Raw genomic sequence first — 25,283 nt, forward strand, 5'->3', positions numbered from 1 at the left:
CTCAGCATGACTGCCACAATGAAGCAGCCCAGCTCCATGTGCACATACATGATTTTCAACCAATTTTTCACCAGCAATAATCATTTCAATCAATCAAGGAGCAAAGTGCACCTTTAAGCAAATTTTTCTACATGGTCTTAAGTTAGGACTATATGTTAGTTTTAGATTTTAAAACAAATCGGTCGAAGCTTCGTAAAATAGTTAAACACAGAGACTGCATCTGTTAAGCAAATAAATAATGCAATGCAACAACTATTGAGTTTATAAATATCCCTCAACAATTCCTGGAGCCCAGCGAGACATCTGTTTCCTTCAGTCATCAAGCCCATGGAAACCAGTGCAGGTCTAGAGGGTCTGAGCTCAAGTTTGAGTAGTTTACCCTTTGCAAAAGATGAGAGGCATGGGTTTGTTCCAAGTCATGGGTCATTTCAGGACAGAGTCAAGATTGTTACAGAAATATGTAAATTAGCCAAAACGGCTGAGAAGCTAGACGTAGTCACACACAATGAGCTACTGCTGGTCTTCGGTGTGTTTGTTCCAAAGCATGGAACTAGAGGTAGGTATTTTTGGAGGACAGAGCAAAAGCATGAAACTGACCCTGTCTACCTTATATGTCTGTTTTTGGCGTTTCTTCAACAATGGGCACTTTTGGCCCAGTGGAATTTTTGGAATTAAACTCCATTAAACTCACTTTTCACACTCTTGCTGCTTTACTGAATTTGTCTACTAACAATGTTCAACAGTGGACATACATGCATCAAAGGAGAATTCTGAATTTTTAATTTTCATTTTTTTATACACATATTATTTATATTTATTTCACTCTTTAGCTTATTATAGTTTGTTTTAAAAAAATGTTTTTATGATTATATATATTAGTATACAGTACTACTATATTATTTTTTATAAGATAATATTGAATGTCTTAAATTATTACAATATTTTACATTTTTCATATTTTATGAATGAACGTCTTGAAATCAACCCCTGGGACATAAATGTGCTGAATGTTGAAGAAAAACGCTTAAATGTTGTAATATTTTCTGTGTCTCCTGGATTTGTGTTTTTTTAAATGTAGGCAGGCACTCACGATTTTGGTGGCTCTTTGTCATACTCTCAGAATCCAGAGCATGGCAGAACTCATACACAGAACGCCCCAGAAGTTCCTCTGGTCTATACCCAATCAGACTGCTAACTCTGCAATACAAACACAGGTCAAGAAATGATTAAAACTAATAAACAAATATTCCAAATAAGGAACAGTCAAATTATGCATGTTATGTAAAATACTGGGGCCATTACATGGGAATTAAAGCTGTCTTTAAGACAGCGTGTGATTTAATTAAGCCACTCTGAAGCTGAAATCGAGACTTCATTAAAATTAATGTCTTTCGACTACATCTGGTGGAAACAATAAATCCTCTCAACGGGACAAACATTCAGCTGCTGGAGACTGCGCTCTTGTCAGTAGCAAAAACCCTGTGACTGGCGAGAGCTTACTCCAAATCATCTGTCCTCATCCTCTTAGACTTGTCTGCTGCTTTTGACACAGTAAACCACCAGATTCTCCGGTCCAATCTCTCTCATCTTGGGCATCACAGGAACTGCACTTGGATGGTTTGAGTCTTACCTCACAGGCAGATCCTTCAAAGTCACCTGGAGAGGAGAGGTGTCCATATCACACCAGTTAATCACTGGTGTTCCTCAATGATCAGTGCTTGGACCCCTCTTCTCGATCTACATTACATCACTCGGACCTATCATTAAGGCACATGGTTTTTCCTACCACTGCTATGCAGATGATAGGCAGCTCTACCTGTCGTTCCAGCCTGAGGACCCTACCATCTCAACTCGAATCTCTGCCTACCTCTTGGAGAGCTCGGCCTGGATGAAGGAACATCACCTTCAGCTTGACCTTGCCAAGACAGAACTCCTCATGGTCCCAGCCAACCCTTCCATTGACCACAACCTCTCTATTCATCTTGGTTCAACTAAGCTAATGCCAACCAGAACAGCCCGGAACCTGGGAGTGGTGGTGGATGACCAGATTAACTTCACTGCCAACATCTCATCAACTGCCCGATCTTGCAGGTTTGCACTTTACAACATCAGGAAAAAAAAAAAAATCACACCTTTCCTGTCTGAATATGCTACACTGCTCCTAGTCCAAACTCTGGTAATTTCAAGACTGGACTCCTGTAATGCCCTGTTGTCTGGCCTCCCAGCTAGCATGATTAAGCCACTGCAGATAGTCCAAAACCCTGCACATCTGGTCTTCAATCAACCAAAGAGGGTTCAGGTCACACCACTCTTGCTTTGACTCCATTGGCTGCCAATAGCTGCCCGCATCAAATTCACGGCTTTGAGACTGGCTTTCAGGACAGCCAATAGAACAGCACCCTCTTACTTAAATTCACTCCTCCAGGTCTATGTCCCAACTCACTTTCTACGGTCAATGAACAAGCGGCCCCTGGTGGTCCCATCGCAAAGAGGTACAAAGTCCATTTCATGATCATTCGCTTTCTCTGTTCCTTGGTGGTGAAATGAGCTTCCAACCTCCACACGATCTGCTGATACCATCTCAGAATTCAAGAACCAGCTGAAAACACATTTGTTCCGCAAATCCTTAACCAATCCATACTAAAAGCACTTACTATTTAACAATTGAAAAAAAAAAATTCTGCGCTAGCATCTATCCTACTCCAGCCAATTTGAGAACTTGACAGTGCGATACTGCAGATATTGTTGACTTTTGTTTGACAAATTGCTTATGTTCCTAATTTATAAGTCGCTTTGGAAAAAAAGTGTCTGCTAAATGACTAAATGTAAACACTTTCCTTAGCATAGTGTGAACAAATGATATCAAGTGGGGCCTTGTTGCTCTAAATCTCTCTTACACCAGAGAGTTGTGTTTGTTCTGTTTGATGGTTATCTTTAATGTCTGTTTTCCAACTTACTGAATTGAAAGGCAGAGAGTTGCTCTCATGTATCAACACACCGTCTCTAAAAGCCACAGTCTACATCCTCTTCTGTGTTTGAAGTGTTTCAGCGTTTTATAGTTTTATAGTGAGTACAAGATTAAAGGCAGATGGGACATGTGAGCTTGGCTTATTAATCACAACATAATTTGTTGCAATGATCGATATCTTCACCATGATGAGGTTTTTCGATGTTTTTTTTTTGTTTGTGTTGATTTACGGTGTCGAGTACACCATTAAAACCCATGCTATTGTTATTCTGTATGCACATCAAAATACCCTGCTGGAAAATCCAGCTTAAGCTGGTAACTAGCTGGTCCAAGTTGATGGTCCACAATGGTCTAGCAAAAAAAAAAAAAAAAAAGAAAAAAAAAACTACCAGCTTGCCATACCTGGTTAAGGCAGTCAGGCTGGTTTTTGGGACATGGTAGCTGGTTAACCAGCTGATGAACATCTGTCCCAATATGGATAGACTTTTAATGAGCTCGGCATGGTCAATGAGTCATATTACATGGTAACACTCAAGCTGCTAATGTCCTTAGCTGCTAATGCTCCTCATAGCAAACCGCTTACAGCAGTGACCTGCTTACACTAAACAGATCATGGGTGACCAGGCACTCAATGCTGCAAGAAGTCCCATATCTCTTGGGGACAAGCTAACTAGCCTGACTTGTAATGCAATTTATGTAAGAGAAATCAGTTGCAGCCCCTTAAGAGCTTTTTAGAAATTGACCTAATCTAAAGAGAAAAGCTCATAATCACTCTCCATTACAACACACTGATAAAAACAAAAGGCAGTAGCACAACAGGATTATGATAAGAGTTCCCAATAACCTGTTTATCAACTCAAAAATGCTGTTTGCAAGTATAATACACACACTTAAGCACAAAATGGAAAACAATGGTAAACACTGCTTGTATAACACAAACACATTAATATTTGGTGGCCCCAAAGAGTATTCAGACACTTATGCCATACTTAAAGAAATAGTTCACCCAAAAATGAAAATTCTCTCACCATTTACTCACCCTCATGCCATCCCAGATGTGTGACTTTTTTTTTTCATCTGCCGAACAAAAATGAAGATTTTTAGAAGAATATCTCAGCTCTGTAGGTCAATGCAATGCAAGTGAATTAGAAAGCGCTAGAAAGTGTAATCAAGCTTGAAATCATGACTGTGCCTAGAGACTGCAAATGGCAAGATGTACAGTGAAAAAGGAGTTATATTTTGGTCTGTTCCCACCCAAAACCAATCACTTCAGAAAACATGGATTAAACCACTGAAGTCTTATGGATTACATTTATGCTGCCTTTATGTGCTTTTTGGAGCTTCAACGTTTTAATCACCATTCACTTGCATTGTATGGACCTATGGAGCTGAGATATTCTTCTAAAAATCTTTGTGCGTGTTCTGCTGAAGAAAGAAAGTCATACACATCTGGAATGGCATGAGGGTGAGTAAATGATGAGAGAATTTTCATTTTTGGTTGAACTATTTCTTTAAAGTTAATTCTGAGAAAATGTTTATTTTTTATTTTTCTTTTTATTTCTTTTAATTTTTTTCAGATGCCACTTGTTTGATATTCTATATCTTTTATTTTTAAGAAAACAAAGTGTGGTTTAAGTGTCCAAATACTTTTTAGGGCCACTGTACATGCACATATAGAGTATGCACATATACTTCAATTAGTCATCACTCTCTTGCCTCTCATCACAGTAGATAAACTTCATATCCATACTGTGTCTGCTCATGAACGTCTTGCTGTCGAGGGGTGTGTCCATGTTAAAGGGATGTGGGATTGGCGCACACAGCATGGTGACGCATGTGAGGGGTGGCTCTGAAAACCCACACAGGACTTGAGGGGGACAGCTGGTGCACACCTGCAGATGCCCCATGCAGTGCAGCACCTGACAGACAGGATGGTGACAGCATTTATTACTTAATTTGCACTTGTATGTTGCATGTATTTGTACTGTATGTGCGCGTATGTGTTCTCACCTTCCAACTGGCCGATTTGAGATTTACAGTGCGACCACTGTTGGTGACTGTACACTTCATCCTCATAAAGAAATCTCGGCCCCTGCTTGTATCTTTCCCTCTTCTTCCATACACAGGTCCTGCCAATCAAACACCTTATGAGTCATATGCTTAAAAATCAAGTCTCTATAGTTGACTATTGACAATAAAGCTTTTTTCTAGCTGTCCACAGTCAGTGGACTTTGGCTTTTGGTTTGTTAGTGGGTCGTGGAGGCAAGGTGCAAAGTGCAACCTAAGCTGAATTAGTCTGTCAAAACGTTAACTACAGTATATCGAGCTCTCTGTGCTATTGCACAGGGATTATCTCCAACTGACCAATGAAATCCCAAGAAAACTACATCACTCGCTCAAGAGCTCCCAGTATGAACAAGTCAGGTGACAGTGCTGGTGAAAGATAGGAGAAACAGAGAGACAGATAAAAAAACTGTAGGGTAGGAAGATAGGAGGAGGAACATTCACTCTCAAGGTACAGCAACACAAATAGTAACTTACAAAGTCACATTGGCACAAAGTAATCAGGGTAAACACTAAATTTATAACAAATTTGGTGAGATTATACAGTACATGAAGATAAAAATTATTCACAAACAATTTTTCACTCCAAAACTATTCAAACGGAGTCTGAGGCAAAAAAAAAAAAAAAAAAAAGTGGATACCCCAATGAATTCTTTGCCATCCTGAACAAAAATTAAATCTGATTTCTGAATAAATGAATCATTGCAGTGCAATATTTCAGCCAAGTTCACACCAAGTCCGTTGGAACTAAATGACAAGTATAAAAAAATACTATTTTCTGCACCAAAACGAATCAAACCGAGTCTGACACTGAATTTTTGTTATTCTCTGAAAAAAAAAGTTGGATACCTGGTTACATTTTCATTCTTGAATAAGCAAAAATCAAACTAAACTACAAATAAAACATCACAGCAGTCAGTTTGAAGGAGTTTATCGAGATTACCATTCACTTTCATTGTATGGAAAAAAGATGCAATAAAAGTGAAAGGTGCTTAACATCTCCTTTTAGGATTAACGGAACAACATGAGGTTGAGAAAATGAGAACAGAATAAAAAAATAAAAATTGGATGCACTTTTCCTTTAAGGCTTAAACAGAAGGGACTGCAGACTGGAATGGACTCAGGGTTTTTAAAAAAACCAAAACCAAAAAAAAAAAAAAAAAAAAAAAAAAAAAAAGAGGCCTTGTCCTCAGAGGAACCACCTCAAGAATGTACAAAATGTAACATCATGACTGATAAGTATGCAGATAAGGACATCTCCATGGCAAACTACACCCAGAGATAAAAAGTACCAGGAAATTCTGGCATTTTGGTTTGGAAGGTAACATGTCAAAATTCAAATGTAACAGACAGTTCGGAGTTGACATTCACCTGATTTGACACTGAGATTCTCTCGGATTTCTTCATGATCACAGGGGTGTGTGAAGTCAAAGATGCTCTGGCCTGTCAGTTCCACCTGATAAAAATTTGGTAGGGAAGTAAAGCTGAATGTTTGCTCACCTTAGATTAACTTTTATATGCTTCTCTCTTGTTTCGGCCTTTAAATATCCAAAAATAATGAGAAAAATGAGGTGAGACTCACCTGTGTAAGGCCCATAAATTTACTGATGTTTTCCGAAAGGAAAATCATGTCTCCATCTGATGTTACTACAGCGACGAAGCCTTCAAGAGACTTCAGATATAAACTGTCCATCTGGCAGTCATTCTGCGACCGAGTTTGTTGGACTGTGTGGCCTAGGATAAAAAAAGGAATTTAAAGAGCGTATATTGTCATTACTGTATTTTACCCTGGCAAATACGAAACACTGGTCAGGTCCTTTGGTCCACAGTTCTACACCTTATAAAGAGACTTTCTCAAGCACATTCACAATAGACCCTTTTCACATTTTCAGGTTTGAAGTAAACTAAAGCAAAGTAAACTTCTATAGCGGTGAATGGAAGACCACAGCAAACATAAATTCTGCATTCTCATTTGCTCCAACATCAAAAGAAAAATCCACTATTACGTTTCCACAACTTTCCAAAGGAGGAAAGAAATGGAGAGCAGTAGATTAGGACAGTCAGAAGAAAGAAAGATGCCAAATTTAAATTTAAATTAATGGCATTGTAAAATAGTACAAGGAATAATGTTATACATTTACACACACAAAAAAATGAAAATATAAAAAAGTTGCTAGATTTACACTGCTAAATAAGGCCGAAAATCACCACAGTCTGTGTAAAGTGTCCATAATAAAGAAACTCAGATTCATATCCTAGCCTTATATATATATATATATATATATATATATATAACAATCACAATGAAAGTAAACAGCTGAGTTTCAATTAAACATAATTATAGGTTGTACCAAATCACAGATCAAAAACAGTCTCCTCATCTGATCAGCAAAGAGAGGATGTTTGAGGTATACAATGCCATTGAAAAAACTCAAAAACTTGAAAATAATGAGACTCCATGCTGTGAGGTTCAGGCCTGCTTCCCTGCAGATAAGGGCCACCTTCCCGTGCATTCAGAGTGAGCAATGAGAACCTGAGCTCTGAGGCTTTGACCCTGTTCAGTGAGCAGGTGGTCAGTGTCCGTGCTCCCACATCAAGCCCCACGGAATTAGTTCAGCTTGTTATAAATACTTCACTGTGATGTCTTACTCCTTTGATTTTCAGCCAAGCCCAAGAATTCGCAACATTTTTTCACAACTCACTGTCAATCTCTATTAAAATCATTAAGCCCTTTTCTTGCTTGGGTACACCGGCCTGCAAACAAGGCACTCTGAGAGCCCAGAGGAAAATTGTATTGCTCAGTGGCTGCTCTTTCAGGAAGTTCTCAGTTAAGTCTCATTTACAGTAACTTTGTCTCAGATGGTTCACGTAATGTTCTTTAGGAGAAATAAAAATAGCCATACAGGTAAGTGAGACAACTGGTGACATAAAGAGAAAATATAAGGGGAAATAACTCTAATATACAGTATAATGTGGACAGCATAGACTTGGTCACTGAACATCATATTTGAGATCATATTGAACTTTGATGATTTATTGCACATATTGACATTTTTGGCAAATCTAAGTACAGATTTTGGCATTTTTGTGATCTCTTCTTTTTTTCTGAGGATCTGAGAACCTGAGAAGTAAGAGACTTGAGCAGAAGTTTCAATTTGCTTTCCATTTAATCTCATTAGGAGAAACAATTGAGATGTTTTTTTGTTTTGTTTTTTTGTGGAAGATAATGCTCTTCTAATGGCCCTGTATAAAAACTAGGCCATCTGAAAATTATGTTCCAAGGTATTTTTAACTTCAGAAGGATTTTTGCTCAAAGTTCAGGAAACAGTGTCATGATGCTCATGTTTCAACCAATAAATCCTTTTAGATGTGTTCAAAATGTGGTCAAGATAGTTAATTTCAATGTGCTTTAAATAGTACAACTTTATTTAAAATATAAAAGGCAGCTATATATTTTTATGCATAAATACCCATTCATAATGTCTGAGAAAAATAGTAAGCATGATTTTATAAAGACAGCATGTTCTTAAATAAAATAATTTTTTAATGTTTTTTTTATTTGACTAAATCCAAAAGAAATTATTAAAATATTACTTGGAAAATAATTAGATAAATAATAAATCAATAATTAGACAATTCATTTAATTTAAATTGCTTTTCACAATAAATGTTGTTTCGGAGTGGCTTTACAGAGAATCTTGCCTTCCAACCACAATAAGCAACCTTTAAGTTACAATAACAAGGTATAAGTATAAACTAAACTATTCTTGAAAGTATGTAAGCTGCAAGGAAGAAGAGAGATAGACACTTAGAAATAAATGAAAATATATACATTTTTCACATGACTTCATGCAGATTTGTTTTTATTTCTTACTGTTAAAACAATTTGGGCTGTCAATAGAATAATTGTAATTAATCTCATGGTTTCCAACCAGAAAGAAGAATAAAACTGAAATAATGCAATAATTTGTTACATTTAAACTATTATAGTCTCACTTTTTTTTTTCCTAGTAAAAAATTATTCGCAGACCCCCTAGCACCCCCGCCATACACCAAACTGAGTTGTGTATCAGTTTGACCTTATTCAGCTTCTCGTTTTTAGAGTCTGGTGGCCTATCAAAGGTCAGAGCAAAATGCAGAACAACAATCAGAAACCCATTCAATATACTGAATATTGCAGGCAGGCCTGGCACCAAGACAGAGTGTTGTGACTAAGAAAAGAGTAGAAAATCATATTCACCATTCACAGAAAACAATACCACTAGCAGTACCTAATTACCTCACACCTCGTCCTCTTTCCCCGTTTCTCTTCATCTGTCTACATCCATCCATCTCCCCCCACCCACTTCCACATCACCCACACACATTTTCATCACCCGATTCCATCTCTTCCCTTTTCATTGTTTTATCCACTCCTCTCACAAACTTCCTCACCTCCTCGCTCTCTCTTTTTCCTTCTTTCAAAGATACACATGTACTGTATGTGCGTCAGGTATAGAGTCTGGAAACAATGTTCATGGTTCTTTGTCTGTCTTCCTGCATTTCTTATTGTACTTTAAGAAGTACAGGACATCTTGTGGTCTTACCCACCCCAACTTCACTGAGACACACACCCAAACACACACGTTTACTTGGTTATTTAATTGGAGATATCCCACAGACTTCTACTGTTCTTATATAAAGCTAATTATAAACACTCTAATTCAAAATTATGTCACACATTACTATAAGGTTCCATTTGTTACTTTAATTTGCTAATCTTGTTTAATATTAATTTCAACATTAACTTTTGACAATGTATTAGTAAATGCAATATTAATTAACATGAACTAACAAAGAACAATTGTGCTTTTAGAAATTAACATTATTCAAGATTGTTAAATGCTGTTTAAAAATATTGTTTATTGCTAGTTCATGATACCTAATACATTAACTATTGTTAAAGGAATAGTTCACCCAAAAATGAAAATGCTCACATCATTTACATAATTTTTCATGCCATCCCAGATGTGTGTGACTTTCTTTCTTCTGCAGAACACAAATGAAGATTTTTAGAAGAATATTTCAGCTCTGTAGGTCCTCACAATACAAGTGAATGGAAAAATTTTGAAGCTCCAAAAAGCACATAAAGTGATCAGTAAGACTTTAGTAGTTTAATCTATGTCTTCTGAAGCTATCTAATAGGTTTTGGGAGAGAACAGGCCAAAATATAACTCCTTTGTCAGTATAAATCAAATGTAATCAAGCTTGAAATCACAATAATGGATAGAGACTGCAATGGCATTGAAAAAATGTGAAAATGTACAGTGAAAAAAGGAGTTACATTTTGGTCCGTTCTCACCCAAAACCAATTAGATCACTTCAGAAGACATGGATTAAACCACTGGAGCCTTATTTATTCCTTTTATGCTGCCTTTGTGCTTTTTGGAGATTCAAAGTTTTGGTCACAATTCACTTGCATTGTATGGACCTACAGATCTGAGATATACTTCTAAAAATCTTTGTTTGTGTTCTGCACAAGAAAGAAAGTCACACACATCTGGTTAGGCATGAGGGTGAGTACACGATGAGTGAATTTTCCTTTTTTGGGTGAACTATTCCTTTAAGTAACGCACTTAAATGATATATAAATGAGATATGACACTTGTGATATAAATATAAGATTGTGCAGATGTGCACCTGAGTTGAAGAGCTTGCGTGTGCGCAGGAAGCTGATGGCTAGTCTCATGATGGAGGCTTTATCCAGGTGTGAGCTGATGCTGTGAGGTAACGGCAGCTGGTGGGCGAGTTCATAGAATACCTCCGTCTCTTTACTGCGCCTGCAGCGTGCTGCATCACGGGATTTTTCCTTGCGCCTTTCTGAAGGGTGCCTAGAGAATAGAGGAGGGTGATCAAAATAATGCATAGTCTATATGCTGTGCTTCCTTTTCTTCAGTATCCTTCAGATGTGTTTTTATAGGGTTTTTAGAACTAGAGGTCTACAACTCGACCCCATCCTGATACGCCTGACAAACCGTTAGGTTAGGGGCCAGTCAATATAAGTAAATCAGTGTTTAATGAAAAAATAAACTAATTAATTATAAACTATTTTAGGTTTTAATCTGAACAGACATTTGGTGCACCAATGCACACACATTCCATCTTTGAGAACCTGTGAGAATCTGTCCATGTAGGTGTACTCACTCAAAAGCAAACTCACTTTCAGGTTAGGTTTAGTCTTAAATTTTGATCCATGATCCCTTCCTACCTCCTTATACAGCCTCCAGAGGCAGCATTTTCCTGGTTTCAGACACAGCCAGAAGGGCTTCTCCCTTTGTTTTAAATACTATAGCTAATTGCCTTTAGTTTATACCACAACCATGGACCATATTTTTGCTACTTGCTAGTCAGTTGCAGGTTGTATTAGGGGGAGGGACATTGTCATTCGAGAGAGCATTTGGTTGGACAAAAATCTGTGCAGGATGAGTCATCAATATATTTCGTCTGTTTTCCCTGGAAGAGAAAGACTAAACTTTGAATGCATATCATATCTATAAAATCACAAGATGGCTTTAAAGCTAATAGACATGGACTGAAAGCCATGAATGACTCCAATAATGATTTATGGGCTCTGTAAATACAGGTCAGGGTCGGGTCAGGTCAGGTCCCTGGGTCTCGTTTATGGGCTGGGTCTTGGCTCCCACTTAATGCAGGCACAGACTGCCCAGAGACAATTATATAGCAGTGTTGATAAAATGTAATCAAACTGCATAATTCTCTAAAATAATCTACAGTATATAGCATTCTATCTATAATTACTTTGTAGAGAGGGAAATGTATAAGAAAACACAGGTCTTTTGAAAGAAATATGCCCTCATATATCTATCCAGTAAGACACTTTCTCTTGCCTTGAAAGAAATCTGCGGTTTGTGGCTTGCCAATGTGTGTAGAGTGCGAGCGCCCATGGCAGACAGAAGTGAACTCTCTATGGCCTCCGTTTGTGGTGTGCCACAGTTCACTGTGCCACCCTCACAAAACACCAAGCCATACAGTGTTTTTGTTGACATTGAACTACCACAACCACTCTCTCAAGCACTCAGGCACCATGAATTATAACAGAGTTACCAACACACGTGGTCTGCGTACAGCGATAAGTTTCAGTGTCTGTGGGAGGCTTATTCTGACCAAGTTCTGGCCATGTAATTCCTGTAGCAGCCTCACAGTGTGGGTCCCCTATTTCCTTGCTCAGGTCAGCCCAGCTCTGGGAGTGTTTGTCAAATGTCCAGTGTGGCGCGGGGGTGCAGGAATTTGATAATCAACCCTCTATTATTGAGTTGCATATTTGGCAACCACAACATGTCCCCTCTCTGCCTTCCCATTACCCCCTTTTTCTGAAAAAAAAAAAAAAAGGTCATTGTACCATGGATTGACCATGGATTCTTCTCACAGGAAATGGCTGATAATGTTTTACATAGAGAGGTCAATGCATGGGACTATGACATTAATTTACTGTCGGCTTTCCTCTGGGCTAAATGAGGAATGGGAACTTCTATTTTAACCCCCACACTCACTTTATATTTTACAGTATGTCTCTATTCACCAACAAAACCAGAAGTGGTATAAAGTCACCCAACAGCAATGTGAAAGACTGGTAGAGAGCATGCCAAGACACATGAAAGCTGTGATTGGAAATCAGGGTTATTCCACCAAATATTGATTTCTGAACTCCTCCTAAGTTTAAATATTAGTATTGTGTTGTTTAAAAATGAATATGAACTTGTTTTCTTTGCATTATTTGAGGTCTGAAAACACTGCATCTTTTTTGTTATTTTGACCAGTTGTCATTTTCTGCAAATAAATGCTCTAAATGGCAATATTTTTATTTGGAATTTGGGAGAAATGTTGTCAGTATTTTACAGAATAAAAATGTTCATTTTACTCAAACACACACCTATAAATAGATAATTTTGCAGTGGTTTCTTAATTTTTTCCAGAGCTGTAGGTCTACTTGCAAAAGCACACAAACACAATGTGCATTAAAAACAACAACATTTTTCATATCATTTCAACAAGAAAAAATGAAAATATTTCACTTATAAACTTCACACTGTGTGCACATTTAACCGTGCCCTGATTCTAAAAGTCTGACATACATGGAAAACCAATGAATCCACCAGACAACATCATAAGCTAGGAGAAAATAAATTTCTATACCAGAGATGACTCCAGGTGTATCTGTCATATAGCTGTAGGCAAGGATCTCCTGTGTTTGAATGCATGTGAAGGCTGAGCAAGACTCAAAGCTCCAAAGTTAAATTAAACGTTTTTGGATTAATTCAATAGAAATGCTGTTTTTAGATAGCACAAAACCTATTTAGGTGTACCAATGCCAGCAGTTTAGGCTAACTTGTTCAGATCATAGAACAAGAAAGCATTCTAAGGGGCCGTTCAGACCAAATGCGATACTGCAATAAAAACAGTAAATGCAGCTCAACGAATAGAAAACAACAGAACGTAGGTGTTTCAAGATGTGTTTTTAAAAGTCTACGTTTTTTTTAACATGACACTTGGCATCTTAAAATGCAGCACTCCTGCTAGAGATGCTGAAAAAAACAGCGAGATGTGGCGTAACTGTCAAAGACATCTGTCTAGCGCATGTTTACTGTACATTGAAAAAACGCTCAGACTGATGAAAAACGTGTATGATGTGAGCGGCCCCTAAGAAATTAGAATAAGCATATACATACACATATCTTTCTAGTTTTAGTTCATTCAAAAACCTTCATGAAGAAACACAGTACAAGTACTAATGCAAACCACCATTCTTGCATAGTCAATAACTTGTTAGTCTTTATCTACTTGATATATCATAAAACAAAGTGATGACAATGCTTTTGTTAAAGCAGTTTTAAAAACAAACCAACGCACACTTCAGTCTCTCACAGCCAGCTGGAATGAGTAAACCATCACCCAATGCATAAGCTTATACCAGCTTATTTTTTCAGTAACTTAAGCCAGACCTAAACTGCTCAAACACACCTTGGATGCCTCTGTGTTTTGATCTGTGCTGAGCTTGAAGGTTTATCTCTCTGCAGAGATGTAGTTTTTACAAACCCTTTGGCCTCATTCTGCCTGGATCCAATCCCTCAAATGAAGGGGAGATATGTCCTCTGCCCTCTGCTAGACTACCGAGTTCTGTTCCCACACAGGCCAGCTGTTGACCTTAACCCCCTCAGCAACACTGCAAGGGCTTCAACGTTAGCTAACTAAACAACTTCTGGATTAGAGAACTTCTGTGAGGTCTAAATAATGACCAGTGCTACAAGTCAAGGTAGCCTGAAGACAGTGGCCTGCTAGCAGTTTTCACCTTTTTGTCATACATAGATCTCTGCCACAATCTTTTCCTCTTTTATAGCCTACAACAGATAGTTGCAGTCCTCTAAGTTGACTGGCTAAGCGGCATTCTAAGAGTGCATGGCCAGTCAAGTTAGGAACTATTTTCATTGTCAGAATTTTTTTTTTTAATTGGCCACATTTTGTCCAACATGATCACACGGCAAGTCAGCAGTTTCAGTACCCTAGGATCAGCCACATTATGCCGACTCATTGACAAGCGGCATCTCCTGTCAGACATTTTTTGCATTGGTTTAACAGTGTTTACATTTCCTCGTGGAGCGACCAGAAGCATGTTGCGTCAGTAGTGTTGGATACCTGGGTTCGGATCCAGCATTGAAACCAGGAAGTTTCTTGCATAATCAATGATGAGCACGCTTTGGAGGTTAAATTTTTACTCCACTTATGGTTAGGTTTAGGGTTTGGGTTGGGGGGTACAGTTTATAAAACCTGCATGCCTCTTCACTGTATTACAGACTGTACATCTGAAAAACAACTCTCTTCACAACTCACTTTTGGTGCCCCTCCATGGACATTACATCCAGAAAATGCAAGTGTATCTGTCTGCATCACGCAAAACGACAAGGAACGCCCGAACACCCATTTCACGACACTCCAAGTAATTCCCTTTGGATCATAAAGTGGTTCTATTGGCTAAAAGAACTATTAAAATCATATGCAACCACTGTATGATTCATGTTGTTTAAACTGTATAAACATAACAAAGAATAACAAAAATACATGTGACATCAAATATTATTAACTTGAAGACCTACAGTAAATGGCGAAATTAAACATTTCTCTGTTCTGCTTTCTCCTGTTAGCACATAAGCTAACTGGTTAGCCTATTAGCTTATGCTGCATTCCATTCAACTCGGAAAGTCAGATTTTCCAACTTCCTACTGGGAAGCGTGCAATGGAACACCACTTGAAGTCGGAATTCCAACTTATGAACTCGTGCGAAAATTTTCAACAATGCAGTTGCGTGACGTCACACAAACATGTCGGCACCCGGGGAGATAAATAATTAAGTGATAAACATTCAAAAACAGTCAAAATTCCTACATTATATGGAATTTAAACTTGTTTAAAAACCACCTACAGAAAAAGATGTATAAAACATGGTCAATTATACTCTCTTTTCATAATCGTACACCTGTAGCACAAATGCTAGCGTTGCAGCATTGTTTATTAGTTGGGTTGCTACGAGACATCTCTGTTGACAGTCGAACCCCTGCTAAGCTAAAGGGAGTGTTGCAGATTTGTTTCCTTACATGTCATCTTCCGTGCATCTGGCAAAGGAATGCCTTTATCATCGGAGATCAGAGATATCAAGTAAGAATATCCCACATCCGAGTTGAATGTAACACAGCATTAGTAAACCACTAGCTTCTTCTCCTCTTCATTTTCCATCACATTTCTCCTCACTGTCAGCACCTAGTGATATGGTGGTATGTTCTATTCAATAGAACTTTTCAATTGTGGTATATTTAATAATTTTACAAACTTTTAATTTTTTTATTTTTGAGGCTAGGGTTAGGGGTAGGGATAGGTGTAGGTGATGGGTTGCTGCGGGACTCCAAATAAACACAACAAACACAGAGTTTGAATGTGACATCCAACAGTTGCAAGACTTGAGTATTTCGCTTGCTATTTTGGGGGGGGGGGCGTAACTTGTAGTGGGTGTGTCTTGTAGTAGTCTTGCAGGACTCAGACGGTGCTTCTCAGTTGGAAGGCTGCAACCTAGTTAGGCTGGATATCTCAACTGCCATGTCATCAAGCACCATTGAAGGCTGTCTCAATTGTGAGGACCCTTGGAAGGCAGCCATTGTTCGCCATATTATGCAGGATGCATCAAGTGCATCCTTCGTGGCCTTCAATCACCCACAATCCCTTGCACATGTCCCAATTTATAAAGATAAATTGCAGAAAACAAGTACTTCATGCTATTGCACGATAGCTATTTAGCCACTCCCAACTGTTCTTTACATGGTGTTTTTTCATTAAAAGTGTCAATCAAGCACTCAACAGGTAGGTAGCTGACATGGATAGTCTTTATTTCAGAGAGAGATCTCAAGGGAGATTTGCATGAAACAGAGCTGTCACAATTCCTAATGTGCACATGACAGCCAAGCAAACACAATAGCAAGACCGCTGTACCTATCACCTAGTGCCTCGGGTGTCATCACACAACCAAAGCAAAAGCTGTCAAAGATAGCAGATCATGTGATTAGCAAGCTGATGTGAACCCATTCCTCTATCTCTCTCTGCATCTCTCTTCTCAACCAGATTAGGCCACCGAGTTCACAGAGAGCCAAAAGCCAGACTGCACAGAGCGCCCATTCACTCCCAGTGCAGTTCCCAACATAACTGTATTTCCCTAACTTACAAAGAGACCCAATCTTTACTCCCCCAACCAACAATCCAGTGAAAGATTTAACATTAAACAGAAAATGAACCCAGGTTGTCAGAGCAGTCATATTGCATAGTTCTGTGCAACAGGGGTTGAACAGTGAGAAAAACAAGCTTTAAATAAATATCACTGCAAACAGTACAGTTATATGATTTTATTACATCACTGCCCTAATTACAAAGCTCTCAAAAGACATTACACTTAATCATAGTGCTAATAAGGCACTTGTAGAGAGAGAGAGAGCAAGTTAAACAAACTTTTAGGCTAACAGATAACAACCTGATAATGTGATGGAAGTAACCAGAATAGGGACACATCAGTGAGGCCTGTCCATCGTGTCATGCTGATCAACGCTTTCAAAGGGGAGGTGAAGATCTGATAACCTGTTTCAAATGGAACATGACGTTCCCGTTAACAAGCCACAAAGGACCACATGGAGAAAAAAACATGGAGGATCATTTAACCCCTCTTCTATAATCCTTAGGCACTAAAAGCAGTGTTGCTTCACCACCAAATCAATAATGTTGTCACTCCATAAGCAACATCTGACTTGAGACTGCCAGCCATGTAGATCAAGTCACAATCTACACTATACAACAGATGTGCATTATGATGACTGAAACATACATGAAAAAGTTAATACTTAATATTAAACTGACAAACAGATCTCCAGTCACAGTTGCTATTTTGAGGTGAAGAAAACAGAGAATTACAGTCAATAAAATACAGACTAAATACAGACTACTCAATACTGACTAAAAAATGCAAAATAGTTTTCGTAAACTCATGTTTATTTTATCTGCAAAATTAAGAAAATATACTTTAAATTGTTTTCAATCTGTTGCAACAGAAAAAAACAAAAAACAATCAGGACAATTGTTATGAATATACAGTGTATATATATATATGTTAAATATTAGTACCAACCAAATATTTATACCTTGAAAATATTTGAAGATATTCTAGATAAAAGTCAAGCAAGTGAAATGTTACAATTGACCCAACCAGTGTAGTATGGGGTCAGTTGTAACATCTAGTTTCATTAAGCCTGTTTAAGAAAGATGCAAATTTTTTGGACATTACCAAAGGCTTTCTCGACATACATGCATTGTACTCCCATTAGTGTATCATTTGTGTGTCCACTGTAAAACTTAATCAGCTTAATCCAAATCTTAATCAGTAGTATCTTAATAGTAGTTATTTTCACTAACTATAAAATCAGTGTTAAGGTTAATATAATCTCTTTCATCTGTTTTCTCATGGCAGATGAATGGGGTCAGTTATAATTGTAATACTATTACAACTGACCCCACCCTGTCAACCATGAAGATTTTGGATATACTGGCAAAACACTTCAGCACTGACACATGCCAGTCATGCCAAATGATAGCCAACTAATCCAAAACATGACTATTTTGGTTTCATTTGCATGAAAACTCACACAATGATTTGGGGTATAAAAAAAATGTGCATTGGTGTGAAGACGCTGCTGATCTTCAGCATGCAGAAAGAGGGTCTTTGTGGACGTGCATCACTGTCGCTTGTTTATGATTGGAGCAAATAGCGGTGTTACAACTGCCCCTGGTCTCCCCTATATTTGATTTTACTCTGTTGCTCAAGTTAGAGATAAGATCCCGATAAGGCTTTAGTGTGTTTGTGCCGTACAGTTTCATCCCAACATTTAAAACTTCGCTTAATATTTAACTGTTAGCTACTTATTGTTATTCTTAGACTCTATAAATATGTGCAAAACCATTGCGCTAAATCTTTATGAACATAAGCATTTTTTTTTTTTTTGCCATGTAGTATTAATATCATAAAAAGGCTACATATTGATCAATAATGCTTAAAAATAAAAAAAGCCATAGTTTTTATTTCTTGATATGGGGTGCTTCTGTTAACTGCTGCCATGCAGCTCTGGAAATAATAACTTTTAAAAGTAATTAACAAGAGCGACGCAAAAATAGCAAAAAAGAAATTGTGGGGGAGATCACAGTTTTGATGATGATGATGATAATAATAATAATAATAATAATAATAATAATAATAATAGGTAACAATAATAATAATAATAATAATAATAATAATAATAAATAATAAAATAAATAACAATTAAAATCGAACCAGAACAAATACAAGTCCCAGGCAGTTTTGTTGCGTTTCTGAGTTTTATTAGTAGAAAGTTGCGGAGTTTATCCTACTATTTAGTCCGTAATATTGCGCTATATATCAAATCTTGCCCAAGCATCTGAAACCAACTGTAAACAACACAAGACATAATAACAAACAATTAATGATTAAAAGTAATAAATGTATTCTCTTACCTCTTTTTCTCTCTCTCGGCTGTCATGATGGGCCAATGCAGAAGACAACCGAGTTTTTCCTGCTTAAAACGAATTCACTCAACTTTTCCGAAAAGAAATACTTTAAACGCGTGCCTTGTCACAGATAACCCAGAGGAACGATGATAGGTTTTGTTTTATCTCTTCTCCGTAATGCCCATTCTCATGACATTTCCAGTAAAGACCGGAGCGGTTAGCGCAGTCTCAGAACACTGCCGAGGATTGCACTACCTCTCCAAAGTGACACGCACCGGACTGGAAGCTGGTCTGATAGGTAATGAACTCGTGAACTCGTCAAATCTGTGCGCACTGATTGGTGCACTTCACTCATCTCGCGCCTGCCCCTCAGCGCGCGTCATCGAGCCTCTCACGTGGACGCGCGCCGCGCGAGTTCTGTGCGACTTTGGTCCAAGAAAAAAGGTCATTTTATGAGTCCGATAGAAAACAAAAAATAAGAAACCCAACCCACGTGAGTGTCCAAAAAGAAGGCAAATCAGCAAAAGTTTAAAGTGAGATAAGTGCTGAATATTAATATTTGAAAGCGGACAAGCAAACAACAGTGACCATTGACCATGGGAAAATAACATTGTAGTACAGCTTCTTATCCAGGACGGCTGAATTGCAACAGTTGATTTAGCCTAACTCTAGCTCAGCTCTGTCCTAGACTTGTTCCCAATTAAAAATGCAGATCAGAAGCTCAATGTTGCATATACCGGAATATATCATACAAACAGTCTTTCAAAACATCCCCTTAAGCCAGGGGTGTCAAACTCGGTTCCTGTAGGGCCACAGTCCAGCAGAGTTTAGCTCCAACCCTAATTAAACACACCTGAAGCAGCTTACCAAGGTCTTCAGGAGTGCTTGAAGATTACAAGGAGGCATTTTGGAGCAGGGCTGGAACTAAACTCTGCAGGCCCCTCCAGGAACTGAGTTTGACACCCCTGCCTTAAGCCATTTTCCGACTTTTAAAAATATGGAAGGCAAGTCGTGTGCATGCGCTTTTGCTTTGTTGATGGAAAACAACAGGCCTAATTATGTTTGTGTCTTGAACACAGTATTTAGAGAGCCACATTTCTGCTTCTGCACATCCCAAACATTTCCACTTAGACCATCTGAATGACTTTTGAAGTAGGCTATAGCTTGCATGACATCCATCTGCACTGAACAAAGCACATACACACCTAACTTTGGAATTTGATGTCTTGTTTACTTTGTATGTGTTTGTTTGTGCATACAGTAGCCTATTTTTTCAACATATCACCAAAGACTGCATTTTTCATATATCTTGGGCTTTAATAGGATAAAAAAAACAAAAAACAAAAACATTCACATCCTTTAGATGACAGTACATTTGGCACATAGTGGAATGCTTACAATGAGATAATGCTAGTGTCTCCAGAATTGAAATACCTTGGTGCACATTAAGCTTCACCATACAGAAACTAAAGTTCAATACCAGATGTAGCCTATATTATACAGCACTATCATACATATGAAACATTTATGTATTTTAATACTGTATGTGCAAATATTCAATATTCAGCCAGAGAAATCTTTGCACATAGTTTAAGAGGTAATTCTTAGTTTAGTTTATTTACTTTGTTTGACTTTAAAAGACAGACCATGGATGCTTCCTATATATCAAGTTCATTCCTTTACAATTCATAAGGAAACAAAGGGGTAAAAAAAAGCTGAAGCACTGACGAGACATTTGGCATGGTACGGCGAGACAGGCTGCGGAGGGCGAGAGACAGGAAGGTGCCTGCAAGAGAAAAGGCTTCAATGACAATCAGAAACATTGACCTAGCTACCAAAATAAACCCACAGTCACAGAAAAAAAAAAAATGCAATGAAACAGTGAAACATTGAACAAGTGAAATCAAAAAGGAACTTTAGAGAAAAGCACAGCAATCTAAAATAACACTTATAAAATTACACTTTTTGAAATTGCCATGGAACTGCTAAAGCAAAAGTAATCACATTCCAGAAGGTTTTAATTAGTACGCCTGAAATGTACCCTTTTCTTCTATAGAGTCTTTCACATTTTACAAATAAATGATTTATCTACAGGACGTCCACAAGAAAATGTTAAATCAAGAATGAATAGTTTGGTCAAAAGATGTGTGGATGTGTGCATCAAGGCTTAATTGTCTGAAATAAAAGAACACAAAAAGACAGGGAAATGACTGACTTGCTGACACAAAGGGAAGCATAGCTACATGTATATTGAATAAATTAAGAGCTCACACATTATTCCACTACATTCCACAGCTTATGCATTTCAGCACACTATATACACAAAAGTAGCATAAAGAGATGTAACCAGCAACAGAAAGTGTAAGTGAGAGAGAAAGCCTTTACTGAAGCTCTAACCTATGGAGCACTCACTCTTCACTGTTCGAGACCAGAAAATCTGTCCACATCAGAGAAATTGACAAAAAAAACAAACAAACAAAAAAAGATAGAGAAAGAAAAAAAAGAAAGAATGGGGAAAATGTGTTCAGGGTATTGCACATAGGTATCAAAATGTTTTTCTTTCCATAGACTTATGCTACTCAATAACAACACAGTTTGCAAGACCATGCAACAATTACCTACTCTACGAAGTTTTCATGGGCTTAGGGGAAAATACTTTGTACACGTCATCTGTACAAAAAGACCAGAGAGCTATGGGTGCTGGTCTGTTTTCCCACAACTATACTTTCTTATGTATAGCAGCAGGGCACCACATTCACATACACACACACAGCAGCCTTTACACAGTCAAGCGCAAAAGGAAAAGCCATTGCGAAACAACATGAAAACAAGAAAAATTGTACAGCTTCAGGAGGGCAAAGCCTCCCACTCTCATTCATGCAAACACATGCACACAGACACATACATGTCATGCACACACCAGAACACATTGTAACACAACCCATATACAGCAGGTTATCATTCCAAATGGGCCTTCATAACACTTTCATGGAATATACTGTGTGTGTATGTGTGTGTGTGTGTGTGTGTGTGTGTGTGTGTGTGTGTGTGTGTGTGTATATATATATATATATACTGTATAATCACACACGCATGTCTTTGTATGTTTTATAAAGTTGTTCCCAAAATGTCACCTGAATATACAAAGGCATTTGATTGCACAGCACAACATGTGTCATTCATTGTCACATATGCAGGGTATATTCTTCCTCAAGGGCACAACCTCTGAAACTTTCCAACAGACAGTACAGAGACCTGACTGTTGTCCACATGGTAGTACAATCATTGGTATCATCAATTTGGTTTAAGGTAGTACGTTCTGACCCTTCCTTCTGGGGCTCTGGAGGACATTCTTTTCTGATTGGTTTTCAAACTAGTAGCTTTTTGAAACATTACAGTAACATTACTGTAGAGGCCTGGGATGAGATCCACTGTCATGTGAATATGCAGTACAAATGTTTTTCTTTTGGAGAAACAGAGAAGAAAAAAGGAACAAAAACAGCAGTAAAGGAGAACTGAATTCCAGACACAGGGACTGGCTCTTCTGCTCCGGTTGGAGCCCTGTGGTGTCTTCAGCACATCTGTGGAGTGTGCATTAATTATGTATTGCATGCTGATGTGGGTATGTTTCATGTGTGTTTGATTTGAACTGATTTGAACTGGCTTTAAGATGAAGCCTCCTCTCCAAAGTATGAGAAGCCCTTGAATTCATCCTGGTTGATTTGTTTTATGATGGCATCGTCCACAGGTGTGAGCACTGGGTCCTCGCGAGTGAAGTCCTGGTCGAAGTTATTCACATCACGCTTGGTCTTCTACAACGAGAGAGAGACAGATGAACAGAAAAACATGTTTTTATAAGGTTTTATTGAGGGCAACCTCTACAAAATAATAATAAAATCAGGTTAGACCTGAATGGCTTTTTCAGGATTTCTCTCATGTGCCGTTCTAAGAATCAGAGAAGATTTTCAGTTAAAGGAAAATAGTTCACCAAAATACGAAAATTCTGTCATCATTTACTAATGATGCTTTATTTAAACCCGTTTGACTTTGATCTTTTGTGGAACACAAAAGAAGAAATTTTGAAGAAAGTTCTGGTTGCTATTTTCCATGCAATAACAATGACTGAGGTCTATGCAACTACTTTCAAGCTTCAAAAAGGAGCCCTTAAATTCATATGATAGCTTTGCATGATAAAAGACTTAAATTTAGTCTTTATTCACTGAAAATCTTGACAATTGCCCTAGTTTTCCTTGATGTGGATATTGGAGTTCATGAGAGAAGTTTGTGAACAAATTGTTCTTTTCAGTTAATCGCATTATCTGGTTCACAAAACCGGTCTGAATAATTTGTTCTCAAACCAGACATTGTTAATGCAGTTCTCTCATTAAATGTCATATGAACACGCAAAAAAGAGCTGGGGTGGATGTCTACATTTTCAGTGAATAATGACTTAAATTTTGGTTTATTTCTCACCCAAAGCTATCGTATGACTTCAGAAGACTTGAAATATAACGCAAAAATATAAAATACAACTTCAGTGGTATTTTGCATCTTTATAAAAGCTCAAAAGCTCCAGTCTCCATTTATAGTAATTACATGGAAAAGAGCGACAAGCACATTCTTAAAAATGTTTGCTTGTCAAACATTCTTTGTTTTCCATGGACGAATTAAGGTCATTTGGAACACCATGAGGGTGAGTAAATGATGACAGAATTTTCATTTTTGGGTGAACAACTGCTTTAAGTTCAGCAGGTGCATATGTAAATGTAGAGAGTTGGTTGGTAAGCCACAGTGGTGAAAGCTCAAAGTTATTCAGAGGACAAGAGATCAAGTGGCGGCCGTCTTTTCCCTTAACCTCTTTGTGACCTCTCTATCTAAAGCGCACCCACTTGTGTACATATACACACTCACGCGTAGACATACACACAAACACAACACCCTCAGCCCTTCCCCCCACCATGGGAAAGCAGAAGTCGAGAAGTGCCGTTGTGGCATCGGACTTTCAGTCTACACCACAAACGCTAAAGACAGAGGAACATAAGAAATAAAGTCAAAGTGTGCATTCTGTGTTAGTGTTTTTTGGAGAAAAAATGTGTATGAACTGAGCAGTTGTGATGTGTTATCATAGCAAGTACTTTGTGACTGTGTGTGTTAGTTTCCATGTTTGAGAACGCAGGTAAACTTACGATGCGAGGTTTAAAGGGCGGTTTGATTTTCCTCTGCTCCAGCAACACCCAGTCAATCTCTCTGAAGAAGGGGTGGACTTTGATGGCTTCCTCCAACCCCTGGGTCACCACACATCCCAAACGCTTATTGGGGCTCTTTGTCATGAACTGAAAAAAAGAGAAAACATTGAATGTAATGTGTAAGATAATTCAGAAAAAGGGGCTGTGAGGGCTAAGAAAAGGGCTATGAACAATGAAGGTGCAAGTAAGGACTTAAAATGTCATAACTTTATACATAGTATAGTGTACTGAATTTTGGAGAGAGGTTGGAAGTAATCAAATATTCTGTGACAAATGGCTGGTTTCAGTGGCTGACAGGTTTCAGGTGATTTTTATTTCACAAAACATTAGATAATTGGAAACAAATCACATGAAATCCTGTCAATCTGTATTAAAGGAATGCTCCAGGTTCAGTACAAGATAACCTCAATGAACATTTCTTGCTAACGTAAAAAAAAAAAAAAAAAAAAAAATGTTGACGACCTTCCTTTATATAAAAAAAAACAAACTGCAGTTACAGTGAGGCACTAAAACTAACTTTATCTGTGTAAAGAAGCCCCGATGTGATAGTTTGGGATAGTTCACCCAGAAATGAAAATTCTCTCCTCATTTACTCACCCTCATGCCATCACAGATGCGTATGACTGTCTTTCTTCCGCTGAACACAGAGATTTTTAGAAGAATATTTCAGCTCTGTTGGTCCTCACAATGCAAATAAATTGGTACCAACATTTTGAAGCTCCAAAAAGCATATAAAGGCAGCATAAAAGTAATCCATAAGACTCCAGTGGTTCAATCTATATCTTCAGCAGCAATACAATAGGTGTGGGTGAGAAACAGATCAATATTCAAGCCATTTTTTTACTATAAATTTTGCCACCCATCCTGCCCAGTAGGTGTCAATATGCACAAAGAATGCGAAT

The 25,283-nt window shown here is 37.9% G+C and overlaps 2 protein-coding genes across 4 annotated transcripts in view; both read right to left on the minus strand.

Moving 5' to 3' along the window:
• Positions 1-19,435, minus strand: part of LOC127427260 (endothelial PAS domain-containing protein 1-like) — a 28,432-nt gene extending 8,997 nt beyond the window's left edge. The window contains exons 1-7 of one of the 2 annotated variants that reach the window (XM_051674745.1): positions 19,142-19,435; positions 10,712-10,902; positions 6,615-6,766; positions 6,404-6,488; positions 4,979-5,097; positions 4,685-4,887; positions 1,091-1,197 (exon numbers count right to left, since the gene is read on the minus strand). In XM_051674745.1, coding sequence (XP_051530705.1) covers positions 1,091-1,197; positions 4,685-4,887; positions 4,979-5,097; positions 6,404-6,488; positions 6,615-6,766; positions 10,712-10,902; positions 19,142-19,167 — 883 coding nt within the window. In that variant the 5' untranslated portion in view covers positions 19,168-19,435. The remainder of the gene's footprint in view (positions 1-1,090; positions 1,198-4,684; positions 4,888-4,978; positions 5,098-6,403; positions 6,489-6,614; positions 6,767-10,711; positions 10,903-19,141) is intronic. The other variant, XM_051674746.1, reaches the window with a different exon arrangement.
• Positions 19,436-20,440: 1,005 nt separating this feature from the next.
• Positions 20,441-25,283, minus strand: part of LOC127427261 (protein kinase C epsilon type-like) — a 114,140-nt gene continuing 109,297 nt past the window's right edge. For both annotated transcript variants that reach the window (XM_051674748.1, XM_051674747.1), the window contains exons 14-15: positions 24,322-24,468; positions 20,441-22,947 (exon numbers count right to left, since the gene is read on the minus strand). In XM_051674748.1, coding sequence (XP_051530708.1) covers positions 22,801-22,947; positions 24,322-24,468 — 294 coding nt within the window. In that variant the 3' untranslated portion in view covers positions 20,441-22,800. The remainder of the gene's footprint in view (positions 22,948-24,321; positions 24,469-25,283) is intronic.

This window comes from Myxocyprinus asiaticus, chromosome 36 (genome assembly GCF_019703515.2).
Source record: "Myxocyprinus asiaticus isolate MX2 ecotype Aquarium Trade chromosome 36, UBuf_Myxa_2, whole genome shotgun sequence".
Lineage (NCBI taxonomy): Eukaryota > Metazoa > Chordata > Actinopteri > Cypriniformes > Catostomidae > Myxocyprinus > Myxocyprinus asiaticus.